General features: G+C 60.2%; 2 protein-coding genes across 3 annotated transcripts in view; both read right to left on the minus strand.

The window, feature by feature from the left end:
- PRKCG (protein kinase C gamma) overlaps positions 1–650 on the minus strand; it is a 17,782-nt gene extending 17,132 nt beyond the window's left edge. Inside the window, exon 1 of the mRNA XM_044911339.1 lies at positions 634–650. Coding sequence (XP_044767274.1) covers positions 634–650 — 17 coding nt within the window. The remainder of the gene's footprint in view (positions 1–633) is intronic.
- Positions 651–2,318: 1,668 nt separating this feature from the next.
- On the minus strand, positions 2,319–8,097 carry MYADM (myeloid associated differentiation marker). Of its 2 annotated transcripts, none has more exons than XM_021682256.2 (3): positions 8,061–8,097; positions 6,146–6,221; positions 2,319–4,759 (listed from the first exon to the last, which is right to left on the minus strand). In XM_021682256.2, exon 3 carries the CDS (start codon positions 4,755–4,757, stop codon positions 3,789–3,791), a length of 969 nt encoding a protein of 322 aa, XP_021537931.1. In that variant the 5' UTR covers positions 4,758–4,759; positions 6,146–6,221; positions 8,061–8,097; the 3' UTR covers positions 2,319–3,788. The 2 variants fall into 2 exon arrangements, with proteins under 2 accessions (XP_021537931.1, XP_021537932.1); XM_021682257.2 differs by lacking the exon at positions 8,061–8,097 and adding an exon at positions 7,101–7,106.
- Between the last annotated feature and the right edge of the window lie 1,452 nt (positions 8,098–9,549).

Genomic DNA, 9,549 nt, shown 5'->3' on the forward strand with positions numbered 1-9,549 from the left:
TCTCTGTGTCTCTGTCCCTGTCCAGTGTTTCTGGCTCCCTGTCTCTGTCCCTGTCCTGTGTTCCTGGCTCCCCGTCTCTGTGTCTCTGTCCCTGTCCAGTGTTCCTGTCTCTGTCCCTGTCCAGTGTTCATGGCTCCCCGTCTCTGTGACCCTGTCCCTGTCCCTTGCCTCTATTTCTCTGGGTTTTTTTGCTCTGTGTCTCCGTCTATGCCTGTGGCCAACCTGTGACCCTCTCTGGGTCTTGGTGTCCCTCTTTCTGTGGTGTCTGTCTCATCAGTGTTCCTTGGCCTCTCGCCGGAGGTCCCATACATTCCTGTTTCCGTCTCCCTGACTCTCTCCCTCTTCTCGCCTCTATTTGTCTCTGTGGCTCTTTCTCGGTCGCTCTCCATCGGGCTGTGACTCTGGGCCTCCGTGTCTCCGTCCCTCTGTGTCTTTCTCTTGGAGGGTCAGTCTCTGTCTCCCGCACCCCTCAGCCCTCCTTCTCCCCGTGCCTCTGTGTCTGCGAACCTCCCTGTGCTCGCCTCTTCCTCCTCCTCCGTGCCCGGCCTTCTCTCTGACCCACTCCCTGGCTCTGCCAGCGTCTCCCTCGGTCGCTGGGGGTCTCTCTGGATGTTTGAGCTCAGTGTCTCTCACCCCACCCCGCCCCCCATCTTTATCCCTTTCTCACCCTTCTGGCTAGGAACCTCTCTCTCCGCGCCTGGGGGTCTCCCCGTCCCTCCACGCCCCTCTCTGGCCCTGGAAAACCCTGTGCATCCCCGTGCCTCCGAACGTCGGCCTTGCCGGGCTCCGGTCTCCGCTCTGTCTCTCCGCCCGCGTCCCCACCCCTCTCCAGTAGCGCCCCGGCCCTCCCCCAACTCCCGAGCGCGTCCGGTTCCCGGCTCCCGGAGACCCGCTCTGTTGCCAAGGGCAACCACGGCCCGCCCCGCGCTGCGAAGTGCGGTGCATCCTGGGATTTGGAGTCTGAGCCTGAGGACTACCTGTTGTGGCGACGCGGCCGAGAACTTCCTCTCCCGGCGTGCCCCGCGAGGCGGAGGAGGGGCGCCGCGGCGGCGCCTGGGGACCCGGCCCCCCGCACCTTCTTCGGGAATTTTGGGGGTCCGGGGAGGCTTCCCGACGCCGAAGGGGAGGTGAGGGAATCCGACTCTTCTCCAAACCCCTCAGAAGTGGGGTGCTCTTGCCTGCCAGCCACCTCCAGGCGTCCGGCCTGCCCAAGGGCAAGGATATGGGGTCGGGGTGGCCCTGGAAACTGACCTAGGATCGATCCCACCTTGCCCTGCTTGGCTGCTTTTCCCGCATCACCAACATATCACCCCCGAGCTCTAGAGCTGTTCTCTCTGGTCCCTTCCAGAAGGGGTTCAAGCGGGGGGTGGGGGGAGGGGAGGGGGGCGAGACGCCCTTGGAGGAGGCAAGCATTGGTGTGGGTCGGAATTCCGGGGTGGGCACTGCAGAGATCAAACGGAGGCTTCTCCTGGAGAAGGAGTTTATCTATTCCCGTTAGCCCTTCCTTCTCTTCCGGGGGGGCCTCCTCCCTCCCTCGACATATCGCTTGCCATTGCTTTTGCGGGTGTTAAGTGCAGAAAATGGGTTTCATGATCCTGGGATTTTTGCGGGTTTGTTTATGTATTTGTGATTCTCCTCAGGCAACAGGACCTTCTCTGGGACAGATTCATTGTAGGCGTAATTTGTTTGCTCTTTATCAAGGTCCTCTATGGACAGGTTGTGTCAGGGAGCTTGGAACTGGGGGTAAGATGGAGCGGAGGGTGGGCATGTAGGCAGCGTCAGATCCTGAAGGCCCCTGGTATCACCTGTAGGCAGATATGGATTTGAGCAGGGGAGGGCAGTGTCAGAGGTTAGAAGCATCCCCCTGGGGCCAGGGTGGGCAAGAGGTGGGCTAGTCAAGGAGGAGGCTGGGGTACTAGCTCAGAACAAACAAAATGATACCTGAGCTGGGTCAGGAGCCTGGACAGACAGTGTCTGGTGAGCGACTGACAGAGCTGATGGGAAGAACCAGAGCCTGGGTTTGCAGGCTCGGGAGCCTATTACTGAGATGGGGAACCCAAGGAGTTGATTTTGGGAAGAAACGTTGCACTCAGATGGGGACACTGTATTTCTGAAATGCTCATTGGATTCCAAGGAGGGACAAATCTTATCCATTTCAATCCTAACTAGTTATCCTGGCTTGAGAGAGTAAATTTGGGAGATCCAAAGGCCAAAGTTTTCTTGGCCCCAGGCTCCCTCTTCCACCAGACCCAAGAATCTGGACCTTGCCCTCTCTCCTGGAGCCCTCCTCCCCAGCAATAAAGCAAGCACAGTTTTTCTTTTATCTTTATATTGTTGTAAAAAAAAAAACAAAACCACTATGGATGTGGGAGTGAGGAAACGGACAAGTCTTCCCTCTGTGGTTGACAGCGGGGACTGATGGGAATCAGAAGCTCCAGGGAATTAAAAAAAAAATAAAATATATATTTATACATTTATATATATGACGTTACGCGTGTGAGTCCTGGAGAAGCAGGAAGCAGCTACAAGAAGCAACGAGCATGCAGAAACACACGTGTGTGTGTGTGTGTGTGTGTGTGTACCACACTCAAGCAATGCAATTCAATTCCTCTGACTATGGCAACAGCAATCCCCACCTACCCAACCCAACCACCCCCCAGAAAAAGACGTTGAAAAGAAACTTCCCTTTTAGAAGAGGGCCACCCAGTACATTTTGTCCTCGTGACCAGGAAAAGGAAAAAAAAACCAAAGAAACAGAAAGCAAACAACCAAACAAACCCAGGCTCACATTGCCTTTAAGGCTGGCAGTGGCCAACCTCTTCTCCCAGCAAAGGCAGTCCATGCTGTTTTTAACAGAGGCAGGAGGGCCACATCCCTGCCCCTATAAATACTTCAGACAGTTGTCCTTGAGACCATGCAGTTCTTTGCTAGCCACTTTTTCAATAACCCAGACAGCACTTGGGATGGAAAGCATTCACCCTTTACTTCCTTTAAGATGACCTCCAGGCAGTGGAATTTTAGTAAGCCTGGCAAAAATTCTGGTCAGTAAGCCTGGCAAAAGTTCTGGAGCCAATCTCAGGTGAGGCTGGGGGCCGGGTAGGGCCCGGGGACCCAAGGCCTGTGCTTTAAGCCTCATGCCCATTGGAGATCACTGGCCTCCAGAGATTAAAGGGGACATGTGCTGTACACCGCCCTCCACTGGGAGAAAGGGAGCCCCATCCCTAGCTACCCACCCCCACCCCCACAAACACACATGTACACACCAACTAAGGCACAGCCAGGGCGGGCAGGCATGCTTTGGCAATGAGGCCCCTCGGGAGGCCCAGGGTATGAACAGCTGCAAAGAGGGGGGTGGGACATGGAGCTCAGCACCTTTGGAGGTGGGGGGACAGTGGAGTGGTGGCAGAGAAGAAAGAAGTCTCAGAGCTCCCAAGGAAATCGGAAGAAAGAAACCAGGACAGAGATGGCCAGGATACAGGCAGATGAGAAAACAAACAAGAGGACCAGAATAGAGCCGAGAAACAAACAGGTAGGAAAGAAGAGGTGAAAACAGAAAGAGGCAAACAGGCAAAACAGGATGTGGGCAACCCAACAAAACAGGAAGGAAAGGCGAGAGCAACAGGAGAGAGGAGGCAGGAGCTAAAGGAACGGAGACGAGCAGGATGAATCGGGGAGGAAATGAGAAAGGTAGGAGAGAGGGAGCCAGGAAGAGGAAATTAGGGCGTGGGAAAGAAACCTCTGCGGACAAGAGGGAATTGAGAGCTCCCGTCGTCACCGTCGTCGGAGCCTCAGACCCTAACGAAAACCAGGCGGGCCGAGTACACCAGGTCAGCCAAGTAAGCCAGCAGGTTGATGGCCGTCAAGATGGCCACGGCCAGTCGGCAGTCCCAGGCGCACACGTAGTAGGTGTGACGGGCGCTGCAGCTCGCGTCCCCTGACCGACGGGGCTGGCCACCGTGCTTCTCGCTGAACTGGTAGAGCGGCCAGAGAACAATAGCAGTGGCGTACAGAAGGACAGAGAGCAGGGCCAGGCCCGACAGGAAACTGGGGAAGGAGATGGGCAGCATGTTGGTGCAGTCGCCCAGGTTCAGCAGGATGGCCACGGCCGCCAGGATGAAGCAGATGGAGTACACGGCCACACACCACTCCAGGGCCGGCTGGTGCTGGTACAGGGAGGGGCTGCTGATGAAGGCGAAGATGATGCAGGCCACAAAGGTCTCCAGCACCTTGAGCAGCCCAGGCACGGTGGCCATGTAGCCGGTGATCTCCCCGGGGCGGGCCCGGGTCCAGGCCACTTCGGTGGCGTAAGCCACGCAAGCGATGCAAGAGAAGGCGGTGGCGGCGATGGCGTGGTCCCGGGAGCGGCCGTGAGACAGGAACTGGACGTAGGTGGTGGGGTAGATGATGGAGGCCGACAGGCAGAAGAGGGCAGCGTAGCACGCATAGGTGATGGGGAAGTTTCTCCAGGACAGGGGGAAGCGGGACTGGAGCCCGCATAACTCGACCATGAGGATGATGAGGGTCACAGAGAAGCAGAAGCACCAAGTGAACATGGACCAGTTACCCATGATCCCAGTCCAAGCACCCACACTGGCCACCAGGGAGAAGGCCACACAGGTGCAGAGCAGCTGCAGCAGGCGGAGGAGGCCCAGGGGCTGGGTCAGCGCCCGAGGGGACCCCACGATGGCTGGGGAGCCCAGGCCTGAGGATGACGACATGGTGGTCGTGACGGTCGTGCGGGTCACCGTCACCGGCATGGCTGGGAAGAAGGGAAAGGAAGTGTCCGCCAACGGTTCCGCATGTGGGAGTCCAGGCCCTCAGCCCCTCCTCCCCCGGGAACAAAGTAACCTGGACTCTAGCTCGGGGTGGAAACCCAGGGTGCAGGCTTTTCAGTTTTCAAAGTGGGACAGTTGCAGGCCTATGGGGATGAGTTGGTTACCGAGGTCCTAGCCCCCTCCTCCCTCTGGACTCGGGTCTTCTACCTCTCGAGTCAGAACCCAAGAGTCTAGGCCGTCTTTCTCCTTTCCTCTCTCTGCAACCCAACAACTACAAAACCATCTATCTTTCTTCCCACCCGGGGCACTCAAAGCTGCCCTCATTCCCCTAGGGACTCAGCTACCCAGCCACTCAGGACTCTGCTCTAAAACCTCCCAGACCATGGTCAGAATGAGAGGCCCCGCTTCGTGAGCTCTACCTGCTCCCTCTGGCTACCAGGGGCTCTGCACCCCTGTCTCCTGCACCCACCTGCATTTCCAGCCTCCAGACATTCAAGAGTCCAACCTCCAAGTGGGAACGTTCTCAGGGACCCACATGTGATCAGAGCTTCCAACCTCCCAGCCTATCTCTGGAACTGGGTCTGAACTCTCGGGAACACGCCCTCTCATGCCCACCCCCCACCTCAGAGATCAAGGGTCTGTGCCCTCCATCTGAATCCCACCTGGGATTTGGTTCTGGACTACTGCCCCCAAGGACACTGAGCTTCCTCCTGCCTATGCCCCTCCCCCACATGGAGCCCAACCTCCAAGTTCCCCAGCTTCCAAAAAACTCAGCGCTCCAGATTCTTGACTGTCCAGTGCCCCAGCCCCTTCCACTTAAATCTCCAGGCCTCTCACGTCAGATTACATAGCTTCAGACCTCCGGACTCTGGGCCCTCAGCCTTGAGTTCACCAGACACCTGTATTCCGGGAAATCAGCTTCTTTCTTCTGTCCCTCCAGAACCTACAACTTCTACCTCCTTGTCCTAAAGACCCTCAGGGATAGAGGGCCCAGCCTCTTGGGGACCAGGTGTCCAAATCCTCCCTCAGGCCCTAGGACATCTAATCTCTCAGCTGCCACCCCTAAAAGGCTCAGAAGGCCTTTCTTAGCGGCAGGGAAATAAAACTTCCTCCTTCCAGGGTCAGGCACAGGAGGGCCTAGAGGACAGCAGAACAGGCTCTAACCTTGCCCAGCTGTCCCTGCAAGAGGCCCTGAGGACCCAGGAGCCCAGTTCCTCGACACACTTCTTTCCCAGGTACACAGGTCCAGGTCCCCAGATGTTCGTCCCTCTGACACAAAAGTCTAGGTGGGAAGCTCCCTCCTCCCTCAGACCCAGGAGTCCGGGCCCCCAGCCCCTCTTCCCTCTGACACGGAGTTCAGGCTCACTCACCTGCGGTCTTTGCCGAGAACCCCGACCGAGAAAGATCCGGCTCTGGAGGTGGATTAAGTCCGACACCTGGAAAAGGCTAGTCAGAACACAGGAGGGAGGGAGAGAGAGTCAGCGTCCAACTCGGCCCCGGCTCCGCCCTGCGGGGACCCAGGCTACCAGCCCGCCCAACGCGGGGGCTCGTCCAGAACTCGCGGCCAGACTCTGCAGCCCGGGCGCCCTCCCAGCGGGGGCGGGGATTTGGCCGCGAGCCTGAGAGGTCCCGGAGGTGACCCCAGGGAAGCCCCGCCCCTTCTTCCTCCCCAGTCCCCAAACGGCGGGGGCAATGGAGGGAACCCGGTAAAAGTGCACGCCCCGCGGGCCGGCGTGGGTGTGAGTGATCTTAACCCTGCCCAAGCCCAAGAAAGCCGCGGGGCCGGCGGGCGGGAGGGCCCTGGGCGGTGGCTGCGGGGGCGGTCGGCCAGGCCGGGCGCAGCGTCTCCGGGCCTTATAAGGGCTTCAAGTCATCCCAGCCATCTGGAATGTGGCGGGACCGGGGGGGGGGGCCCCGGGGGGGGGCGGGGCTGGGACCTCGGGCCCGCCCCACTCGTGGATTTCGGGGGAGGAGGGTCCACCTAGGACGAGAGGCCTGAGCCTGGATTTCAGGGTCCTTCTGGGTCCCTAGAGCAGGGGCTGGGAGCCTGGACCCCAAGAGGGTCTCTGGGAGACGAGTGGCTGGGAAGCCGGACCCCTGGGTTTGCACAGCGGAACCCCCCCACCCCCTCGAAGCCGGAAACTGCGATGTTGGAATCCAGTCCAGAGATTAGTAGCCACACCTCCCACCACCCCTCGGAAGTGAGGTCCCTGGGCGAAGGCTGGGCCTCCCGGGCCACCTGGGAGGTGCTACGCGGTACTCGGCCACCTCCTCCCCCCACACGCCCTTTGAAAACCCGTTAGGAGGAAGTCAGGACCGGCCTACACTCTGGCGTTCTAGAAAGCGGGTACTGCTGGGTCCCAAGCAGGGAAGGAGGAAGAGCGCGAGCCACAACTCCAGAAGTGCCTCAAGGAAGGAGGTGGGTAGCTCAGGGACCACCCGGAGGGGAGGGGTCCATCTCCTTCCGCCCGGCTTCCGGCCGCCACCTGAGATCAGAACTCAGGAATGCACAGCCAAAGACAGCCGGAGAGAGGACACACCGCTTCGGCTTCTCCGCGCTGCCTAAGGGCTCCCCCGGCCACGCCCATCCCCTCTCGCCACCTCCACGCCAAACACCACACCCCATCACTCAGACTGAGAATCGCGTCCCTAAACCCCAGCCTCCACTCTCAGCAACCCAAGGACGCTGGCCTCAGCCTTGGCTTCTCTCCGCCCAGGACACCAGCCTCCCAGTCCTCGCTTTTTGGCCTCTGGGGCCCAAAGTTCGAATTCTGTCCCCGGAATGAAGGGGTGGGGAGCGGGGAAGGCCACTCTCTTTCCCAAACCCAAACTCCCAACTCCAAGCTCCTCCCCTCCTGAAGACCTTCTTCTACTAGGTATCAGCCCCTTTCAACCAGAGCACATAGGGGTCCCCATCCCTCTCAAACCCAGGAGCCCAGACACCCAGGTCCCTCCTCCCTCAGACCCAGGAGTCCAGGCCCCCAGCCCCTCCTCCCTCAGACCGAGGACTCAGAGCCTCAGCCCCTCCTCCCTCAGACCCGGGAGTCCAGACTCCCAGCCCCTCCTCCCTCAGACGCGCAGGATTCAGGACCCCCGTTCCCCTCCTCTTTCAGATGGATGACCTGTATGAGTGCAGGTCTCAAGCCCTGTCCTCTCCAGAACCCGACTCCTGCTCCATGCCCTAGTCTTTCTAGGGAGTCAGACACTTCCGACCCCAGCCCTTTCCACCCTGTGCACCCAGGAATCCTGACCGCGGCTTCCACGCCGGGGGTTCCGCAGCCTCACCTCTCCCGCAGGCGGCTGCTGCCGAGCAGAGGCGGCAGCTGCGGACTGTAAGGGTTTGCTTACTGGGTGGGGTTAGCGGGCTGGGGCGGGGCCGGGGGCGGGGCCGGGGACCCGGCGGGAGCGCGGGTTTCGGGCTGAGATAGGGACTCCCCGAGCCGGGGTATCCCAGCCCCACCCCCGAGGCGGGGCCAAGAAAAGACCACGCCCCTCCCCGGGTACAATGGACCGAGCCTCCCCAGCCAAGCCAGTGGTGGGGGTGGAGGGCTGAGGTCACTGTTGCCGTGGTGACAAAACAGGAAGACACAACAGCTGGCGGTGTGGAGGCTCCTGGGGGCTGCCCTCCCCGACTCGGCCCTCGCGCAGTCTCCAGGCGCGGCCCGAGAAGGCCGTTGCCATGGCAACCCCTCTGTTTAGCGTCTGTTTAGGACGGAGCCCCCAGCCCAGGTCCCCCACCCCAGTCTCACCTCATTCAATCCTCCCTCTCCCTTCCGGCCCCCTCCCCTCCCCGTCTGCTCCAGCCCCGCTCTTCCAGGACGGATGAAATCTTGGACATCTGGGTGGCAGCCGGTTGGGAGACTAGGCCTCTCAGTTTAATGGGGTCTGTGGGCTAGGGTCTGTCTCCTGGGTCTCTGAAAGGCGAAATAGTTGAGGCTGCTGATCTCTAGGCTTTAAGGGGTTTCTGGGCTGAGGTCCCCGACTCCTGGGTCCCCAAATCTTCATTTATACTGGGACTCGCGGTGTTAGGGATTGGTGGGCGGGACTCCTGGGTCCCAGATGTCACAGTCGATGGGGGCAGGGGAAGGGCTGTTGATAGCAAAACGCCTGGATCTAGGGCGGTGGGAGTCGGAGGCACGGACTCCCAGGTTCCAAATGACGCCTAGGCTGGAGGCCCAGATTCTTGGCGCAAAAAGCAATCAAAGCTCAGACTCCTGGGTTTTCATCCGCTCAGATGTGGTTGCAAGCCGAGCCTCCTAGGTCTGGAACGGAGAGATATGTTTGGCCTGCATTCCTGGTTCCCGGATTGAGGGAGGGGCTCAGGAGCTCGATGAGGACCGGGCTGGGAGGCAGGGGGCTTCAGATTCCTGGTTTCTGCAAAAAGGGAGGGGCCCGAGTCGCTGGTCTGCCCGAGGCCCACAACAGGGAGGGGCTGCGGGGTCCTTTCTTAGGGCGACTCTGGGGCCCTGAAACTGAGGGACGGAGTCCAGAAGCAAGCTGAAGCTGAAGGTCGGGATGCCTGCCCGGGGTAGGGGCGGGGACCGGGACGCCTGGGTCCCTCCCTGCTGGCCCTGCTCACTCACCGCGCTCTGCAGTCGTCCCTGGTGCGGCCTTGCTCGCGGCTGCCTCTGGGCGGGGCCTGGTGGCGGCTGCGGATGCTCCGCGACGCTGAGCTAACGGGGCGCTGCTGGGTGCCTTCCAGGAGGACAACTAAGGAGGCTTTGAGACCCAGCCCTAGGGTGGAAGGCGCGCGAGTCGGGACGGGGTGGGGTGA

This window comes from Neomonachus schauinslandi, chromosome 16 (assembly GCF_002201575.2).
Source record: "Neomonachus schauinslandi chromosome 16, ASM220157v2, whole genome shotgun sequence".
NCBI lineage: Eukaryota > Metazoa > Chordata > Mammalia > Carnivora > Phocidae > Neomonachus > Neomonachus schauinslandi.